General features: G+C 38.7%; 1 protein-coding gene across 18 annotated transcripts in view; it reads right to left on the bottom strand.

Moving 5' to 3' along the window:
- The window catches only part of KIF6 (kinesin family member 6), a 381,228-nt gene that overhangs the window by 184,706 nt on the left and 175,506 nt on the right, over positions 1-21,016 (bottom strand). For 17 of the 18 annotated variants that reach the window (XR_013383557.1, XR_013383558.1, XR_013383556.1 and 14 more), the window contains 4 exons: positions 14,195-14,300; positions 13,194-13,332; positions 8,661-8,876; positions 5,103-5,204 (listed from right to left, as the gene is read on the bottom strand). Coding sequence is in view for 7 of the 18 variants with exons in the window: in XM_077904139.1 (XP_077760265.1) it covers positions 5,103-5,204; positions 8,661-8,876; positions 13,194-13,332; positions 14,195-14,300 (563 nt within the window). In the remaining 11 variants the exon portion in view is untranslated. The remainder of the gene's footprint in view (positions 1-5,102; positions 5,205-8,660; positions 8,877-13,193; positions 13,333-14,194; positions 14,301-21,016) is intronic. The other variant, XR_013383562.1, reaches the window with a different exon arrangement.

Genomic DNA, 21,016 nt, shown 5'->3' with positions numbered 1-21,016 from the left:
ATAGCACAGTACTTCATGTGTTCTACAAAGCAAATATACAATTGGTGAAAAAGTAACATTTTATTGCCAAAATCTGGGCAAGATTATGTAGGGACAAGCACATGTACACATGAGTGTATGTGTGCGTGCGTGCGTGAGAGAGAGAGAGAGAGAGAGAGAGAGATTGAGTATGCTTCTGTTCCTCTGCTCCCAGAATGAAAGAGCATGTGTTCTTGACATCCCAAGGAGGAATGCAGAATATATTTTATCATGAAAACAATGCTGAAAATAGTAATTGGATAATACAATTCCTATATTTATTCAGCTTTATGAGTCATATTACTATAGAGCAATATTATGAGCTGTAAATGACATCATTCAGCTAAATTTAAGCAGTGCATTGGTACTTTGGATATCCTGAAAAACTCACTACCTGTAGTGGATACTATGATGTGAAATCCAGATACCTCTTCAAGAATGAAGAACTTCCAGAATAAAATACCTATAAGTTTAAACAAGGAGGTAAAAGACCTATATATAGAAAACTACAAGACATCAATGAAAGAAATTCAAAGAAGAACATACAAATAAATGGAAAGATATTTTGTGTTCATGGACTGGAAGAATCAACATTATTAAAATGTCCATGCTACTTAAAGCAATCTACACATTCAATGCAATCCATACAAAAATTTCAATGGAATTGTTCAGAGAAATAAATAGTCATAAAATTTGTATGGAATTACACACACACAATAGTGAAAGCAATACTAAGAAAGAAAACAAAGCTGGAAGAGGCATTGTGCTCCTCAATTTCAACCTATGCTATAAAGCTATAATAATTAAAACAATGTGGTATCATCATAAAAACAAATATATAGATTAATGGAACAGAATAAGACTCCAGAAACAAACCCACACATACATGGCCAGTTAATTTATGACAAAAGAGGCAAGAATATGCAATGAGGAAAGGAAGAACTTTTGTCTCTTCAACAAATGGTGCTGGGAAAACTGGACAGCCACATGCAATAAAATGACACTGGACCACTATCTTACAATGTACAGAAAATTAACTCAAAATAGATTAAAGATGTGAACATAAGACCTAAAACCATAAAACTCCTAGAAGCCAATAAGAATTTTTGAATCTAACGCCAAAAGCAAAAATAAACAAGAGGGACTACATCATACTAAAAAGCTTCTGCACAGCAAAGGAAACCATTGACGAAATGAAAAGGTGACCTACGATATAGGAGAAGATATCTACAAATCATATATCTGACAAGGAGCCAATATCTGAAATATAAAGAACCCATACAGCTCAAAAGCAAAGCAAAACAAAACAATAAAACCTCCCAACAATCTGATTAATAATGGGCAGGAGATGTGAACAGATATTTTTCCAAAGACACACGGAGGGCCAACAGGCACATGAAAAGATGTGCCTGTTTGTCCATCAACATCTTTTAATCATTAAGGAAATGCAAATCAAAAGCACAATGAAATATCACCTTACATTTGTAATATTGGCTATTATCAAAAAGATAAGAAATAACAAGTGTTGGCAAGAATGTGGAGAAAAGGAACCCCCTGTGCATTGCTGGTGGGAATATAAATTGGTACAACCACTATGGAAAACAGTATAGAAGTTCCTCAAAAACCTAAAAATAGAACTACCTACCATATATCCCAGCAATTCCACTTCTAGGTATTGATCCAAATAAAAGGAAAACACTAACTCAAAAAGATATATGTACCCCCCATGTTCATTGCAGCATTATTTACAATGCCAAGATATGGAAATGACCTAATGTCCACTGATGATGAATGGATAAACTGTGATATGTATGTAGATAGGTAGATATAGATAGATATTATGCAACCATAAAAAAGAATAGTTTTGCCATTTGTGATACCATGGATGGACTTGAAGGGCATTATGCTTAGTGAAATAATTTAGACAGAGAAAATACTGTAGGATCTCTCTTATATGTGGGATCTAGGAAAAAAAAAAAAAAAAAAAAAACAATCCCAACAACTCATAGATACGGAGAATAGATTGGTGATGACCAGAGGTGGGGATGGGGAGTAAGGAAATAAAATTAAGATTAAAAAAAAAAAAAAAGAATGAAGGATTTATTCCTCCAGCTCCTAAGACTACAGTAGCAGAAAGTCTTCAGTTGTCAACCCTCTTTGGGGATTTTCTCAGCTGAAGAAAGCTGCCTCATTTAAAGCCTTGCCTCCTTTCAGGGGCAGGCCCATATCCAATGACTAATCATCATGAAGGTAGAAAGACCCTGTCCCATTGCCTCAACTAGAGACAACTCTAAAAGATCTGCTCAGTGTCAGAGGCCCTGAGGCTTTTGTCAGGACTACATCACAGCTCAGGCTTTTGCTCTGCCAAGTCCAGCATTCCTCCTCTCATTTCCACAGCTGTTGGTCCCCAGGGCCCTCTCTAATAAACATCTGGCTGAGACTCTGCTTCCCAGGGAACCCTGTATATGGGAGAATGAAAGCTGAGCTCTAAATAGTCACCTGAAAAATTAATTTTTGAATGTAATGTTTAATAAAATAAAATGACCTGTGTTCTGGCACAATCTTCATATTTATGATTCTTTATCCTAGAGTCAAAAGATAGGGTTCCCATGCCCAGAACCATCACTAACTTTCTGTTGCATACAAATACATAACTTTGGGCACTTGGTCTTCTATGATTGGTTGGGGTCCTCTACCAGGCCTGAGTGGGGTCGCTTCTTGCAGGAAGTTTTGAAGGAGATTTGAAAGTATCCCTCCTATAAGAAGAATCGATTTGTTTTTTCTTGGTGATTCTAGAATAATACTCATTCAAATTCATGGAAATAAACATACAAGCAAACATACAATGTAGAAGTTTTTCCCATTCAGGCTCATACTATCTGGCTACAGCTTCTACCGTCTCCTCCTTACTGCTATCAGCAGTCCTCACCTTTAGTCATTTCGCTGAGCACTGACCATGGTCTTCCTCTACATATCTAACCCAGCAATTTTACTGTCCATAGGCAATAGGACACTTCTTGGACACCTCTAGTTCTTTGATTATTCCCCATATTCAGAATCTGTGTTCCCCTTCCTGACAAAACTGTTTTCATTTTTCCCCCTTCCTGATAAAACTGTTTCCCCAAAGAATATGGAACTGATGATTGACTAGGCTACAGTTTTGGAGTAATCCTCAACTCTCCAGGCCCTTTTCTTGAACATTCTCATTATACTAAAATATAGCTCTATCTATCTATCCCCAACTAGATTAAAAATTCCTGAGATGCTTATAGATGATAACTTCCAAGGGGGTGGGTAGGTAATGTCACATGGCAGCTTATGGGTATCTGTTGAATCTAACTGAATGTCAGAAGTTGAGTCCCATCTAGGACCATGCTGTTTTCCTTTAGAAAATACATGACTCCTATTTGTTTGTTTACTTTTTAGGTTTGAAGACCTAAATCACAAAGATTATCAGATAAAATAAATGGACATGGGGGTAAGCCTTGATTTTAAACCTAAAGCAGAGATCTGTTCTAAGTTTCTCTCTCTCTCTCCTCTTTCTCTTTTTTGGGCTTCATTTATTCATTTCATCTAATCTATGGACCCTTCAAATTAGAGGAATGCAAAGATGTATTTCTCAGAGGTAGCACTTGGAATAACCTCAATACTGTCCCCTGCAGAAGTAAGATTGGCCATGTAGCTACAGGGAAGGCTAAGGTCCATGTATTGACTATCTTTTTAATAGAATTTATAGAGAAATGCAAGGACACAAGTGTGGTCAGTTCCAAAAGCGAGGGTAAGATGGATCATGAGTGGTTTTGAAAGCAAGAGGTGAACATTTGTGCCTGAGGCTTGCAACAAAGCAAGTTGGAAAAGATCTTAGAAAAATCTAATCTCTATTCTTTTTCTCTGGTTTTATTGGGTGAGTTTTGCTCTATTGATTTTTCTTTGAGCTCTTCTTTTCAACTTCATGGATGATGGAGTATATTAAATCTTTGTAACAGTAGCTTTTGGTCCAGAGAGCAATCATCCTTTGAGCATGAGTAAAGCAAACTCAAGGAATGGACTCCAGGTTTGAAGCAGCATGCCAGAGAAGTGCCAGCTTCCCTGTTCTCCTGTCCACCAAGGTGCATCCTTGGTGCCAGAAGAATGGGGAAAGCCAGGAAGAGGGAGAAGAACCAGAGATGCTTATGCCATGGAGAACTGCTGTAGGCTCTCTCTGTTTTAGCTCTTCATGCTCCCTGCCTTTTTTCTATCTCCATCACTCCCAACTTGGACTACTCTAGCTCCTAAACCATATACTCACAGCTCCAGGCATCTCATCTCCAAGATATTCTAAAGATTTCTTCCACAAATACCTTCCCAGAGCACAGCTATCACCATGCCATACCTCTGTCTTGGTGGTTCCCTACAACCTGGTGAAGGGAATTCCCTGGTGTGGCATTCATGGGTTTTTGTAACATGGTAAGAAGTTAAAACAACCTGAAAGCATAAAAGTTAAAAGGGGGGAAATTCCCATCTATTCCTCTACTCCCTCTCCCTGAAGCAGCCATTCCAACAATTTCCCACTCATTTTTGTAATCTTATGTATTTGGACTTCCTGTTGCTCTCCAAGGCCCCAGTGAAACAAGTACCCTTGCCAACTCTACATATTTTTCCTTGTTTTCCTCTTCCCAAGCCTTTACTCATAATATTCTTTAAACATGGAATGCAATGGAATGTTCTTCCCTCCGTCTTTGTCCAAATTCTACCAATCCTTCGAGACCTAACTTCCATGTCACTTGCTTTGTAATGCTTTCCCAATCTGCTTATTAAAAACCCCTGCCTTATCCTTTGACTTCCCATAGTATTTCTTCTAGCTCCTGCATATGGCACTTGTTACTTTATTCTCTGCTCTTTGGGTACCAAGCCTGCCTCTGCTATTTAAACATAAGTTCCTAAGGGCAGAAACCATTTCTCAGTTTCCAATGGGGCCCCCTCCAACCCCTACCCTTGGATCTTCCATGAACATAGTTGGAATTCAATAAATTCTTAGTAGTAAATAAGAGAAAAGAGCCTAGAGCCTCCAGGCTGTGTGGCTTTGGCTTTGGCTTTCAGTTCACCTTTTAAAATGCCAGTGACATCACCTTGATGAGTGGGTTCAGTTAAAGGATGTGGTGAATCATCAGGGGCTTTTGGAATACTGACTGGTTCCAGGTGACTCTCTACAACACAAAATCAGAGAACTAAAAAAGTAAACAACAACAAAAACCCAAAACCAAACAAGAAAAACAAGCTATCAAAGTCCTGCTATTTAAAGAGAACCATATGAGTCTTTTCAAAATGTGGAGTTGAACAATCCCTCTCATTACTTCAATGAAACCAAAACAGACATTAACCTTCAAAAAACCAAGAAGCCCCAAAGCCCCTAACCTTCCTTCCTCTGCCTTGGCAGGCTGCTTGCACAATGACTGTGTGGGGCTCTCTAGTGAATCATGAATTTAGTTTCATTTTCTTTTAGTACAAGAAATTTGAAAGAAGTCATTTTCAGCCTGAGGTGAAGGTGAAGGGGAGAAGGAGGAGGGTCATCAGAGGGGAGACAGTTTCACAGCAGTTCCAGAGTGGAGGAGGCCAAATCTATTTGCTTTCTGCATTGAACGCAGCCCAAAGGATGGTTAATAGAAATGGACAACACCTACATAAGGCAGAAATCTTTCAAAACAACATGCTTATTATTTTTTTGTATTTGGCTTGGTTTACACAAGCTTCTTGTATAAAATAATGCAATAATAAAATCCTAATCAGCTTCTAGGATCTTAAATATTGTAACAAACTATCCCATTACCTGTTGCTTTGTAGCCCTGATTCATCCACAGCGGTTTCATCCTATCTGTAGTTTTGCCAAAAAATAAAATCAATCCTTCATCAGTTTCTCCTCCAAATGCTTAGATCATGATCAATCCATTTGTGAGCCTACTCCTATTCAAAGTTATTGCTAGAACTATATCCAACGACAGTTAAAACAACTCAAAAATCCTTTCAACTATAAGGCTCTTCTCCAAAACTCTTTTACCTCATTTGTACTTGGACTTTACAAACAATTTCCATTATTTTTTTTCAGTGATTTTCTATTCAAGTAAACTTAATTCATTCTTCAAATAAAACTACAGTCTGTCTTGATAGTAGTATCAAGGGAGGAGAAGGGTTACTGAAAAAGTTGACTATAATTATGAGTTAGGAGAGAGATTATGAGACGCTGTGGGGAAGGAGAATTATGAGAAGGGAGATGGTGTGGGCAAGAGAAAATAGAAACAGAAAAGGTCTGGCACACAGCAAGGGGTGGGGCAGTGATATCTGAGGCCATTTCTGCACCGGCATAATGGTGCATGTCTTTACAGAAGCTCAGTGAACAGTTCCTTCAATCGTGAGCATGGGGTTCTCACATGGGTACTGACTGTGACTTTTCCTGTCAGCAGAGATGCCAGGCTCTGCTCTCTCTAGCCAACAATGCCAACTGCTGCACTGTTCCTTACCTCTAGAAGGGCTTCATCAGCCACCCAGAGACCTGGGGCCCATCCTTACCCTTATTCCCCACAAGAGGGGAGTCACCAAGCCCTGCTCACTCTCCCTCCTAAATGCTTCTGATCCCTACCTGCCCCACTCTCTCTCTCATCATCCTCACCCTTTGGCCTGGACCACTATACTACAGTGGCCTTCTAAGCAGTCATGAATATTCTGTGTCCTCTGACAATCTATTCTGCATGTGTGGCTCAACCTGTCTTCCCAGCCTCTACCTGCCCACATCCCGTGCATCTTGGCCTTTTCACTTCCTAGAACGCTCCTTTCCACCACAAAAGCTCCAAAAGCTATTCAAATGATTCCTTCTGCTTACAATATTCCTTCCAGCCACACTCCCACCCTCATGCTCCTTCTTGGATTTTCTGATCTTAAATCAAGGTAGGGTTCTCTGGCATGTGCCCTGTCAGTAATACAGAGGTGTACTTTTGTAATTAATCGTTCAAAGTTCTCTTTTCTATTGTTCACTAAGTGCTCTGAGATCAGAGGTCATGTTTGTCCTCGTATGTTCTTGTGTAATAGGGGAGGAAAACAGGAGCCTATAGGATAAAGATTAGATGAGTTAATTCAAGCAGGAAACTTTGAATAATACCTGATATATATCTAAGGGCTATGTGAGCTTTAGTTATCATAGTAATAATTAGCGTGGCCCCTAGAACAAAATGCGTATTCAATAAATATATGTTGAATGAATAAAGGAATAAATAAATTGATGGATGAACTAATGAATACACCAATCCACAGGGCCTCATAGTTCTTAGGACCAACTGTTACCCATAAGAGTATAGGAATGCTGCAGGGAAAACAATCATAGAGAGAGATAATTGCTTTCTCTGTCTACTGCCATCATGATAAGTTGTAAAAAAAACATTTTTGGTTTCCTTTGATTTTGAATTTATTCTACTGTGTTGCTAAATAAATATTCAAAGCAAGGAGATTTAGAATTAAGAGATAAAAGGATATAATATCATGAAGTATATTTCTAGGCTTTTTGACCTTGTCTTTATTAATTAAAAAAATACCTTTCTTAATGAGTACCATACTCTAATTATTCCCAAGCTAAATCCTTCAGAAAACCATGCATATCAAGTTGCCCATCCCAACAAATATTTATACAGAAAATTTCAACCTAAGTTGGCAAAAAGGGGAGGTTTACACCTCTTAGTTCTAGTCCATTTCATATTTCAGATTCCTCAATGTCTTCAAGATGAGGAGCTTCAAGAGAAAGGCATCAATCACATGACTGTACATCATACTCTGCTGGTCTAACAGGAAGAGAAACTAACAAACCAACTTGGGTCTCTAGTATGGTTCTGTAGTTGTAAAACTGACATACTGGTCAAAAGCTACAAGTGGGGAAAGTGCCTCTGAGTTGATCCAACCCTGTCAAATCTTACTATCTGACAAATTTTTGTTCATTATCCTTTAAGCCAGATTATGATAATATTTTTAAATTATTTTGCTGCAGATAGCTTACTTGGATTTAGAAATAAATACTGTGTCATCACATTGGCAATGCAATATTTGTCCTTATTCCTTCCCTCCTCTATCAGAGGAAAGGTTTTGTTCCTTTCTCTAACTTTAATTTTTCTCCAGTTGCCCTGGATCCATCTATTTCTGCCTCTGAGCTCTAGGACAATTCATACTTTGTGTTTTCAATTTACTCATCAATTTTGGAAACTTGTATTTAAAAGAATCGATAGTAATTAAAATAATTATAACCATTAAATTGTCATTTATTCACCCTTGCATATTTAAAGCCAAAAGAGGCTATGCTGAACTCCATTAAGGACCATAAGGAATGCCACACTTGTTTCTTCTTCTTCTTCTTCTTCTTCTTCTTTTTTTTTTTTGAGGACAAATGACTTGGGGATTTTTATTATTGCTGCTGCAGATGCTACTGGTACAACTTTAAAACCTCAAGAAATATTAGTAATAACAACAATGAGAATTATAATGATGAATAGAATGATAAAATTATGATTGTTTCCATGTTTATTTACTTTTTCTATACATAAATAATTTATGATAGCCTACATTTTCTCATTTAAGCCTATGCTTTCCATACTTAAGATAATTTATATTTATAAATAAATATAACTCACCTGTTTTTCTGTGGAGCAAACTGGATCTGTACCCAAAAGTGCTGACATCCTGGATCTGTTTGGGAGCTGAGGATGGCAACGTCCTCAGACCTTCTGGGTTCCCAGGGGGGAAGGGCAAGCTCTGTGAGTGTCTACATTCACTTCTATCCATGCTGGATAAGTGGAGAGCATCTTGAGCTTTCTTCTTTTCCTTCTTTAGCATATTGACTAGAATATCTGAAACTTGATTTAAGGATTTAGTGACACAACTAAGTTGCAATGAGCAAAACACTAATATTTCACTTGAGGTTAATATTCCCAATGATATTTGCTATTTGTCATATGGTAGAGAGACGGTTGAAGACTTCAACTTCCCAAAGTCCTTTCTCTAGTTATAGACAGTTTAGGAAGCAACTGGTCTTTCTTTTTTTTTTTTTTTTGCAACTGGTCTTTCAATATGGCACCATTATATGAAAACTTAGCAGACCAAAAGGTCTTTAAAGTGTTCTGAATTTAAACAAGTAAAAACTTAAAATTTTTATGAAAGATTTTATAAGAAATAAGGTGAACACTTAGTAGGAGCAGGTAACAGAGCTATGTATGTATCTGTGAACAAATAAGACTTGAATCTAGGATGCTGCTCAGGAGGCAGCAGGAGGAGTGGAGAGGGAGAACATCAGAATCTGCTCAGCTGGCAGACAAGCCAAATCAGTTTGGTGGCCAGAGCACCCCTACATCAAACCCATGTTTGCTTAGCATACATTAGAATGGGATTTAAAGTCACTTTTTTTTTTTTAAGTCTCTAAATCTTGGTTCTAAATGGAACTGAGAAGAAGTGAATTCTTAGTATAGACACAGTATTTGAAGTGCACCTTTTGGTGGGCTGTTTCAATATACTGGGAGCACTGATTAGTGAAAACATCTCTGCATGCCACCCTACCTTGCTGTTCTTTTGGGCTCAAGGTGCTCAGAACTCTAAGAGATTTCTGCCATCACTGAGAGAAAAGAGTAAAATCCCTCTTGAGAATCTCAGAAGTTTAAGTGCATATGCAGTAAGATGAACTGCAGGCCTCCACCATCCCCAGAGCTGGCTTCACTAAAACAGGAGTGAGGAAATATGGAGGTGGTGGGGAGAGAAGACTACAACTCAGACACTCGTTCTTGGTCAGGTATCACGGGGGTCATTTGACTCCCATCTTCCTCTTCAGCTTTGACTCCAACCTCCTGGAGGTTTCCAGAAGCATAATCACTCTTTCTCTCACAGTCCCTGATGTGGCTTCCAATCTTTGCCTCAAAAAAAATGTGTCCTTACCAAAGGAGGTGTCTGGGCCTTGGCCTGGCAGAGAAGAGAGCTCTGCCCATGTCTTCCACTCCTTCTACAGAACTGATTATCCATAGCATTGGATGCTTCCGGTGGCTCACATGCTGCCATGGCAACATCCATTTGCTCATCCACTTGACCGTATTCAGTCAGCTTATACTATATGCCAGGCACTATTCTAGGCAGAGGGATGGAATGATGAAAAGGCAGTCAGTTTCTTGCTCTCATGAAGCAGATGTCCTACTGGGAAAGTCATATCTCATGCACATATACCAAACATTAGAGGATGAAAGGACAGCTAATTTTCAAAAGGTTAAGAATGACTGAGTGGCGACCCTACATTGGGTGCTCAAAAAAGGCTTTCCTAAGAGTGACATTTAAGCTGAATGACAAGAGGCAATGGCCAGAGGAAGAGTATCTTAGCAGAGTTAATAGCCAGCACTAAAACCTTAAGGAGAAGGGCCTTGTCAGTGGTTCCCAACTGGGGCTATTTTACCACCAAAAGGATGATTGGCGGTGTCTAGAAGCATTTTTGGTTGTCATACTGCAGTAGGGGGAGAGGGAAGTACCACTACTGAAGTCTAGTGGGTAGAGGCCACTAGAAAGGCTGCAAAACCTCCTACAATTCACAGTGGAATCCCCACAACAGAGATTTACACAGCTCAGAATGTCGAAAGTGCCAAGGTTGAGAAACGCAGTGTTAGAACAACAAGGAAAAGGACACTGTGACCAAAGCCTAACACATATGGGACAGAGACATAAAAAATGCAATCAGGGGCTTGGCAGGAGTGCAGTCTCCTAGGGCCTTGTGAGCTGGAGTAAGGAGCTGAGGTTCATTCTAAGCATAATAGGCCCTGGAGAATTTAGCCACAGACATGCAGCATTCTGATGTGCAGATCAGAGAACAGGTTTATCTTCTTGCCTACCTCCCTTCTTCCCACCTTTCCTTTGTCTTCTTCCCCTGCCCATTCTATTTCACCAGGGCTTTTGTTGTGTGGGGTACTAAATGACACACTGTTAGTTACATGCTTGGTGAGCGGGTGTCTGACCTTTACTCAGGCTGATATCACTGAAATGACACCATCTTCACTCTCTTTCCAAGAAGAATGTTCAATGTCAGTCACTGTCATTTTAGTTACATTACTGTCTTTAACTGAACTCAAGTATTACCACCTGTTTTTCCCATAGACCAGATCTTTCTCATTCCTCCTGCCCGTCTTTGCTTTGGTGGTTCTACAAACGAGATGTGAAAATATCCTCCAATCTGCCCATGAGAAACTTCAAAATTTCAACAGCCTTTCTTGGACATTAGTCCTTGATGAGTATAAGCTTTGTGATGAGTAAATCTGAGCAGCTATTTTTCCTTCTTGTGAGTTTGCCCATTGTCTACAGAGTCTTATTTATCTCCCATTGTATTATTTACACCATGTGCTCAAAAGTGGTCCAAGCACTTTCCAGTAACTTACCTTACTGGCTTTGCTCCGCATTGTGAGGTTGGCAGGGCAGGCTTTCCCTCCTACTACTGAAAAGTAGGAAACGATTTCAGTGCCTAGCTGTAGAGCTAATGCATGAAGAACTAGGATGTCAATCCAGGTGTGAACTTTAAGACCAGTGATCTTTTCACCATGGCCCCTACAGGCCATCAGTTTGAATACAAGTCTCAGAAGGAAGAGACCCTGCTCAGGTCATTCCCAATGAGTAGAGAATCTAGGGCAGCTCCACATGAACAGTGGTACCTGGATTTGGCAGTCATTAAAGGAGATGATGTATGTCTCTGTCACTCTTTTGTTTGAATAAACATACATGCACAAACCCAGACTGTTTCCTTGCTGTCATAGTTCATCTCATCCCTCCTATAGGCACACACATTCATAAGCCCAGAAGGGGATTAACAAGTTGGTAGGGGTGTTTAGGGGAGAAGATCCTAAAATAGGATCAAGGCTAGGAAAAGAAGCAGAGCTCAGACTGGGGCTGGGGCCAGGCCTGAGGTCTGGGCTGGGAGCATCCCTGGAGATGGATAGGGTAAGAGAGAGGAAAAGGAATGTAGGGTGACCCTGTGGGCAGCACTCACAGACAAGGCCTCGTGTGGGAGTATAATTCGCAGCTGAACCTACTGTTGCTGGCTGGATAAGAAAAGCAGCTAAAACTTACTTGGATCAGGCGTACAGGGTCTGCTAATACTCAGCTAAAATTAGAGACTGAGGTTAATCAGGCAGTGTGCCTACCTTGTATGTGGTTTGTATTTACCTCTTCATTAATGGATGTCCTTCATGTAGGTTATTTTTATGCATTTTTTCACATTAGCTGAAGCTAAAAGGCCTGTTAGTAATTTTTAAAAATGAACGAAAATGCCTGTTTATAAGAACTGACCAAAATAACTTCTTGTGCACGTTTAAAGTCTGCAAATGTAATGAAAATGTCAAATCTCTTACAAGAAGCTTGGTAGATAAAAATAAGAAATGAGACTGAAGAGATCCTGAGGAGACCTGAGGTCTAACCCACCCGACAGGGGCTCTTGAGAAGTAACCACCCTGTCTGCAACTGGAGGCAGCCCCCATGGGCTGCTTGCCCCCACAGCACCCCAAACACCCCACCTCCTAGAGCCAAAAAGGATTCTATCTTGAACACTCATCTATACTTGCTTCCAAATTTAGGAACATTTGTAAGTAGAACCTAAAGCAGTAGATCTGGCTTTTAAATAAAAAGTTACATTTAAATCAATCTCTGTTCTTCATAAGCTAAATACCATTTGTAAGTTTTCAGCCACCATTTGAGTGTCGCCCACACACCAGCCACAAATTCTGGGCCTTGGTGAGGCTGTGGTCAGCCCAGTGTCCGGTCAGTCAGCTAAAGATAACCAGCTAACTTACTGGCTCAGAACTAAAACAGAAAGAGCACCTCAGAGCAGTCCAAAAAATGTATTTCAAAAAAAATCTCATGTTAAGAGAGGGTGTAAAAAAGACCACCCTTTTCAATAAACTGAAGTATTCCTCATAATAGTAACTGTATCTAGCTAAAAACAAAGTAAACGTGTCTCTTTTATAGCAACTGTGTTTCTCACTGGTCACTACATTTTGTTTGTGGAAGAGACCTCTCCTAAATGGAAAGCAGCAGTGTGAACTGGAAGCAGGGTGGGGGCCGAGGTGATGTGGCCAGGGAAAGACGCGGAAGTGTTCCCCCTTCCTCTTTCAAGCTGGTGGAGGGTAAGTTTCTAATCGCTTTGGAAAGGATACTGATTTCATTATCCCTCTGCTGTAGAATGTCTCGGAGCTTTTTGTATTCTTCCTCTTTTAATGGTTCTTGGCAGTCTTGATCTTTGATTTCACAGGAGACTGTGCTTTTTCCATGGATCTTCTTGTCATTCAATAGTTTCTGTAAGATGAAATAAGAGCTTAGAGCCCAAACCTCCCTTCCAAATCTCTTAGTTTCTTGGACTCTTTTTTGCCTTCGACAATTTCTTGCACACATCAGGCATGCACGTCCTTTCTTGCCTCATCTCTGCATTCGGCTGCCTTACCCTCTTACCCTCTCTCCTCCCCATCCTCATCCTGTCCTCTGCTTTCATATCTCTCCTTCCTTAAACTCAGAAATTCCTACTCGAACATTATCTCCTCTTGAACTCTTTTTTCTTTCTCCTGAACCCTATACTACTTGATTCACACTTTTAAAAATGTCACTTATCATGTGTTCTAATTATTCTCTACATATATGTCTTCTTCATGACTTACATATTCAATTTTGCTTCCCCAATGCCTAGCCCATAGCAGATTCACAATAAATGTTTGTTATCGTAGCAAAGAATGTTAAATTACAAGTGAAATAGAAATAAAAGTTAATGATATTCCCACTGTGTCATCATGAAAGGTAAAACATAAGGCAGGGAAAAACTGAGGGTTTATATGGATAAATTTAAACTGCTGGGAAAAATGCAGGACACAATTTCCTTGATATATGTTGAAAATAAATGGCTTTTGAATATGCAATTATTCTGGGTACAAGTTAGAGATTCCTGGCAAAAGAACTACAAGTCCATGGTCTGAACTTATTCACTGGTTAGGTAAGATACAACCTCTGAAGAAATTCAGTAATATTCCCAACCTTGCTCCAAGATCATACCATTCTGAACATGTGAAGCTGGATCCCAACCTTTTAAGAGCTGGTCAACTAGGCAAACTTTACTGTAGTTCCAACATGGCAGACAAAGGCTTCTACTAGAGAAAATGCTGAAATTTACCTTTAAATGGTGGAAACAGTGATGAATTTTACGCATATCAGTGCCAACCTCTAGTCTACTCTCTGGATCTTGGTCGTCCAAAAAGGATGTTATTAGTTTTTCCAGCCTAAAAATACATAATGTATGAGAAGTAACTATGAGCTAGAAACTTTAGAAATTCCAATGGCATTGCTTGGTTGGTTAACATTCGAAGTATGGGATATTTTACCACTTCTTTATGGAAATATAGTTAACTGATTTAACTATAAAAATTAATGGGAAAGAAACATATTGACAAAGTGAAATCTGAAATGGTGCAATTATTTGACTACTTTCCAATAAATTATCATACACAGTTTTCAACTGAAGAATCATTTGATTTCTACAAAACATGCATTCCATCCAAGCTGAATTTCCATGCCTCTGTGCCTAGCTGCCACAATGCCAGAGAAAGTAATGCCGAAGTTTTCTTTTTATTAGTTTTATTAAAGATTCATGCCACTCCACTGTGGAGTTAGGACCTCAGTGATGCTCCACAACCCTGTTACTCATCCTAGTTGGCTTATTTTTTTTAAGTTTTTATTTAAATTCCAGTTAGCTAACATATTCTATAATATTAGTTTCAGTTGTACAATATAGTGATTCAACTCTCTTCCATACATCACCCTGTGCTAATCAAGACAAGCGCCCTCCTTAATCCCCCTCACCTGTTTCACCCACTCCCGCCCACCTCCCCTCTGGTAACTGTCTATTTGTTCTCTAAAGTTAAGAGTCTGTTTCTTGTTTTGCCTTTTTCCCCCTTTTGCTCATTTTCTTTGTTTCTTAAATTCCACATTTGAGTCAAATCATATGGTATCTGCCATTCTTTGAAGGACTTATTTCACTTAGCATTATACTCTCTAGCTCCATCCACACAAATGGCAAGATTTCATTCGTTTTTAGGGCTGAACAATATTCCATTATATATGTAATATGCCACCTCTTCTTTATCCATCCATCAACTGATGGACACTTAGGCTGTTTCCATAATTTGGATACTGTAGATCGTGCTCCCATAAACATTGTGGTGGACAGCACCATTCAAAAGAATGAAATTGGACCATTTTCTTACATCATACACAAAAATATATTCAAAATGGATTAAGGACCTAATTGTGAGACCTGAACCCATAAAAAATTCTAGAGAAGAGCACAGGCAGTAACCCTCTTTGATGTTGGCCATAGCAACTTCTTTCTAGATATGCCTCCTGTGGCAAGGGAAACAAAAGCAAAAATAAACTATTGGCACTCTATCAAAAAACAAAAAAAACAAAACAAAAAAACAAAACTTCTGTACAGAGAAGGAAACAATCAGCAAAACTATAAGGCAACCTATGGGATGAGAGAAGATATTTGAAAATGATATTTCTGATAAAGGGTTAGTATTCAAAATATACAAAGAACTTATAAACCTCAACATCCAAAACCCAAATATTCCGATTAAAAAATGGGCAGAAGACATGAATAAACATTTTTCCAACGAAGTCATACAGATGGCCAACAGACTGTGGAAAAATGCTCAATATCACTGATCATCAGGGAAATATAAATCAATACTAAAATATCACCTCACATCTGTCAGAATGGCTAAAATCAACAACACAATAAGCAACAAGTGTTGGTGAGGATGTGGCAAAAGGGGAGCACTGGTGCATTGTTGGTGGGAATGCAAACTGGTACAGCCATGTCAAAACATGTATGGAGGTTCTTCAAAAAGTTAAAATAGAAATATTCTATGATCCAGTAATTGCACTACTAGTTTTTAACCCAAAGAACACAAAAATGCTAATCCCTGGTTGACTTCTATTCTTCACAGTGGCTCTTCCAGGTCTTTCCACAGCACCCAAGCCTACCATGACTCTCATTCTGTCAATATTATAACTTCCCACTAGACAGAGAAAGTCAATCCTGTTACATATGGATTCTTCCAGTTTCCTCTTCCTTCACCTCCCAGAGCATCTCTGCCTCACCACTCAGGCTCTCTTCTTTCTTTTACATATTTTGTGTAATATCCTTCCCTCCTCCTCATGGCTGTCCTCTCTTCTGGGGCTCTTCTCAGGCTTCTGTCGGGTTACCTCCTATTAATCACCTCCTTTCTCTCACCTCATTGTCACCTCTCCATACTGACTCTTGTCCCTCTTTTTTTCTATTGTAAAACAAAACAAAATAGAAAACCAAACACCTCCCCTTGGAGGGAGCATCCATCTACTCTATTCTGAAGTCCTAGCTTGCCTCCTGTGGTTTGTGCATTTGGGCACTTACTACAGTCCCCAGTGCACTTCAGAGCCAGCACACCACCTTAGCTCCCCCATAAGTTAGTTTACAAGCACCATGAGACCCTGCTTGGCTCTTATTCATCTTTATGCTCCCCTTCCCCACCCCACCCTGTATCTAAAGCAGCGCACACATCACGTTCTCAGTACAAATGTGTTCATTATTAAATGGATTCATTTCAATGAAAATTATTCTCATCTATGTTGAGATGGCATTCTTTTTAAATTTTTATTATTTATTATTATTTTTAAAGTATTTTATTTAAATTCAATTTGCCAACATATAGTATAACACCCAGTGCTCATCTCATCATGTGCCTCCTTAGTGCCCATAACCCAGTTGCCCCATGCCCCCATCCACCTCCCCTTCTGCAACCTTTTCCCTTATAGTTAATTCTTTATAAGGAAGGTATAAAGACTGCAAAGAGTATCTAACATGCTAAGTATCATAATAGAGCAGCAGCATATCTTTCTCACATTATTATTATTTTTTAAAGATTTTATTTATTTGAGAGAGTGAGAGTGAGAGCATGAGAAGGGGGGAGGGGCAGAGGGAGAGGGAGAAGCAGAAGCAGACTCCCTGCTGAGCAGGGAGCCCAAGGCGGGGCTCCATCCCAGGACCCTGACATCATGACTTGAGCTGAAGGCAGACACTTAACCGACTGAGACCCCCTGGTATCCCATCTTTCTCACATTATTATGAAAATATTCCTATTTTCAGCATCTTTTTTACTTGTACATATTTCCCTTCTGCTGTTACTATCAGCTCACTCAAAGTAGATGCAATGATTTCCATCTATAGCAGCTTTGGACTTCATTTTTATCTCTTCCTATAATCTGTGACATGTGACAGCTGATATTTACAAGTGTGGAACAATTTACATTGTAATTTTTAAGGAATTTGTTCAGGTGGAGGAATACTGGTCATCTGCACTATTTGCTGATTGACATCATGTTTCTTTGTAGAATAGAGCTTCGAACCACCAGACGCACTGAGAGATCCATTTCTGATACAGAGATTTTTAAAGGCTTTTTATATAAAATATTATAAAAATACATGTGTATGAGAATAATTCCAAACAATGTAGATATGAATAAATTAAAAAGTAAATGTGCCTCTCTGTCCCCCTCTCCCTTACACCTTGCTGCCATTCACATCTCCCCTATTCACTCTCAATAGCTTGGGAGATCCACTGCTAATAGTTAAAATATGTTCATCAAGCTCTTAACCGAGAAAACACCTATATCCCTATGTTTTATAGATTTTGTGTTTGTCTTTACAAAATTGAGATTACATTCTGAATAGTATTTTGCACCATTATTTTTCTAAACAATGTATCACAGATCTTCCATGTTCATTTTATTTCATTTTTAATGCATTAATGTATTTCATTATGTATTTCATTTTAATAGCCATGTGTATTCCATAACATGAATGTACTGATCCTCTCATGATGAACATTGAGGTGACATATTCATAGTTGCAACTTCACTCTGTAACCTTTGACAACTACATTCACAATTTCCACTTAACCAGGCTTCAAAAAATAGTAATGGTTATCTACTTGTATTTCCCCTGAATACTTTTCCCAGAAATTCTGGAACTCTTAAAAATCCCTATTACTTCTAGGATATACCCATTCTTTGGAGTAAAGACATTTTGTGGTTTTCAGTGTCCATAATATTTTCAACAGACACTATTAGGTTAGAAGTTACGAATAATCAATTTTTCCTCCTAGTTTTTTTTTTAAGAAGATGATTTCTTCTGTATAGTTTAATCAGAAAGCATATATTCTAGGAGATATCCCATGAGGGAGGGCTGAAGTGGAATACTAGTTTGTAAGAAAGCATTATAAGATACAAGCCTGCTGATAATCTGAGTGACCACACACAGATCACTCAGTCCAACTGGGCTTTGGCTGTTCCATCAAGAGTCTTGTCCTGAAAAATAATAGTGCAGGTTTACAAGGAGGACCAGGAACTTCTGCCTAAATGAAAGAACCAGGTTGCTTTACCCTTTTAGTACAAAACTAAATCTGGTATAAAACTAAGAATGAAGATCAGGACTTTTGATGTGCAGTTTTTTCTCAATGCTTGAGACCACAGAGCCTCTTTAAATAAGAAAAATGCCTCGTCTTTCCTTCATACAGTTGATTTATTGTAGATTTTATTTTCTTATCAACCAAGGACTTGGTCTAACAATTAAAATGCAGAAAAATGCCTAATTCAAATGTTTCTCTTGTACTCCTTTCGTAGTTAAGAGTGAACGATTGACCCCAAATTCCCTGCATTTTCCTATCTCCCAAAATAGTTCCCAAGTTCATACCTAGTCACTGCTCCCACTGAGGGGTCTCCCAGATGCCAGAACCCTGCTGGATAAAGAAGAAGAACTGTTTGCAGAAAAGGCTCTGTAAGGAGATTAAATGAGTACAATAAAGTCTGTTCTTTAGGAGAAAACCAAGTAAACAAACAAACAAAAAAACAAAAAAAATCTTTTACTTTTTCCCTATTTTCACTAGAAGAAAAGAAGGAAGAGAAAATAATCCTAGGGGAGAAGTAAAACCTAAATGTGTGCCATTCAGTTCTAGTTCATATGGACAGGAAAGATCATGGATAATCTACCTATTTCTGAACACATAACCTGGCTGATGGTGGGTGACTGGTAGATGTCTGATGGCTCTGCCTCTCTCCACCACCTTGACTAGCGAGATGCTTCTGACAGCCTGTAGCCTAGTCCAGAAACTTTACTGTATTAAACATTTGATATCTGAACACATAATAAGAATCTACTGTATTTTCTAATATGTGTTTTACCACCTTGAGACCACTTTAGTCTTTTCTTTCTGCTCCCAATATTCCTTGCCAAAAAATGAAGCTTTTGCCTGCAGCCACATGCTGGTGGAAATTTAGGTTGAATAGTGTGAATAAAAAGGTAGAGCAAGTAATTATCATCAACAGTAGCTAATATTACTTGAGCCAGTACTGAATGCTAGATACTATTCTGTACCCTTTAAATACATCATTTCCTTAACACTCACAAAAACTAGATGAGATATTTACTATCATCATCCTCTTATCGTAGGTGAAGGAACTAAGGTACAAAGAGGTTGAATATCTTGCCCAAGGTCACACAGCTAGCAAATGGCAGAGTTAGCATTCAAACTCAAGTGGGCTGACTTCAGAATCCAAGGTTTTAAACACTATACTTACCGTATTATTGCAAAATTACTAAATTTATCTAAATACTATGCTGGGCAATGTATTTCCAAAAGGAAATAACATACCTATGAAAAATCTTTGAGGAGATATAAATAGCTGAATAGATAAGCAAGAAATAACTGAGCAGTAGTTGCTTGGATCTTAACGAGGCCACTGACCATCACAGTTTGTAAAAGCAGAAATTGAGAAAGAGTTAGAATTCTCCACATTAGCAAAGTAGTTAAATAAATTATGGCATAGTTATGTTCATAATAAGCAACTATTTAAAATAATAGTGAGGGGCACCTGAGGGCTCAGTGAGTTAAGTGTCCAATTCTCAATTTCAGCTCAGGTCATGATCTCAGTTCTTGGGATTGAGCCCTGAGTCTGGCTCCATGGTTAGCACCGAGTCTGCTTGAGCTTCTCTCTCTCCCTCCCTCCTGCCCTTCCCCCTTGCTCTTTCTCAAATAAATAAATAAATCTTTGAAAAATAATGGTAAAAATGTATATTTATTGACATTAAAAATATTTACACTAAATTATGATAGGCAAGCAATCTCTTTATAGGGATTTTGCAAGTACTGTATAACACACCCAAAAGACAGAGGATAAGAAATTTTTTAAAGGAGGAAGAAAAGAAGGAAGGAAGGGGGTAAGGAAGGAAGGGAGGGAGGGAAAGGAAAGGAAAAAGAAAGGCAATCCTGAGACTTCTACCCAGTTGTCTTTGGCTCAAGAACATTTATTATCACCTTGTGAAAAGAGAAACCAGTGATCTGAACTAAACTGGTTCTTCTACAATATTCTTATGATTATGTTACATTTAACTGTTTATTAAATTAAAATCACTGTTTATACCTTGAGTGTGATTATGATGTTCTCATTGTTCCGAATTAATCTTTGTTAAAAAACTTTCATGAGAATGTTCACATTGGCATTAGCTTTTATTTTTTTTTATTTTTTCATTTTTTATTTTTTTGGCATTAGCTTTTAAAAATGGGTTAGAAACCATAGGTCTTGGTGTTGATGGTGGGAAAGCTGGAAGAAAAGAGGAATGGGGCATTACTAAGAACATACCTAACTTGGGGCATGGAGACCCTGGCTGGTTCTTAACCACAGGGAGCTAAAGGAGGTGTGTCCCGGGGAGGGACAGGAGAGTGTGCCTTCACAAAGGTGGTACAAACATATCACAGGTGTCCTTCAGCACAGTATTATTCCAAGGAACTTATAAAAATGAGGCCAGGGAGTCCACAGCAATGGAAACTCATCTTCTAATATTGAGCTGGAAAGAGTGATGCAGATAAAATACATCCCCATTGGTGGGTTAGGGCTGTTT

This window comes from Canis aureus, chromosome 7 (genome assembly GCF_053574225.1).
Source record: "Canis aureus isolate CA01 chromosome 7, VMU_Caureus_v.1.0, whole genome shotgun sequence".
Taxonomy (NCBI): Eukaryota; Metazoa; Chordata; class Mammalia; order Carnivora; family Canidae; genus Canis; species Canis aureus.
The sequence above is the reverse complement of the archived record's forward strand: the minus strand, read 5'-3'. Positions and strand labels throughout refer to the sequence as shown.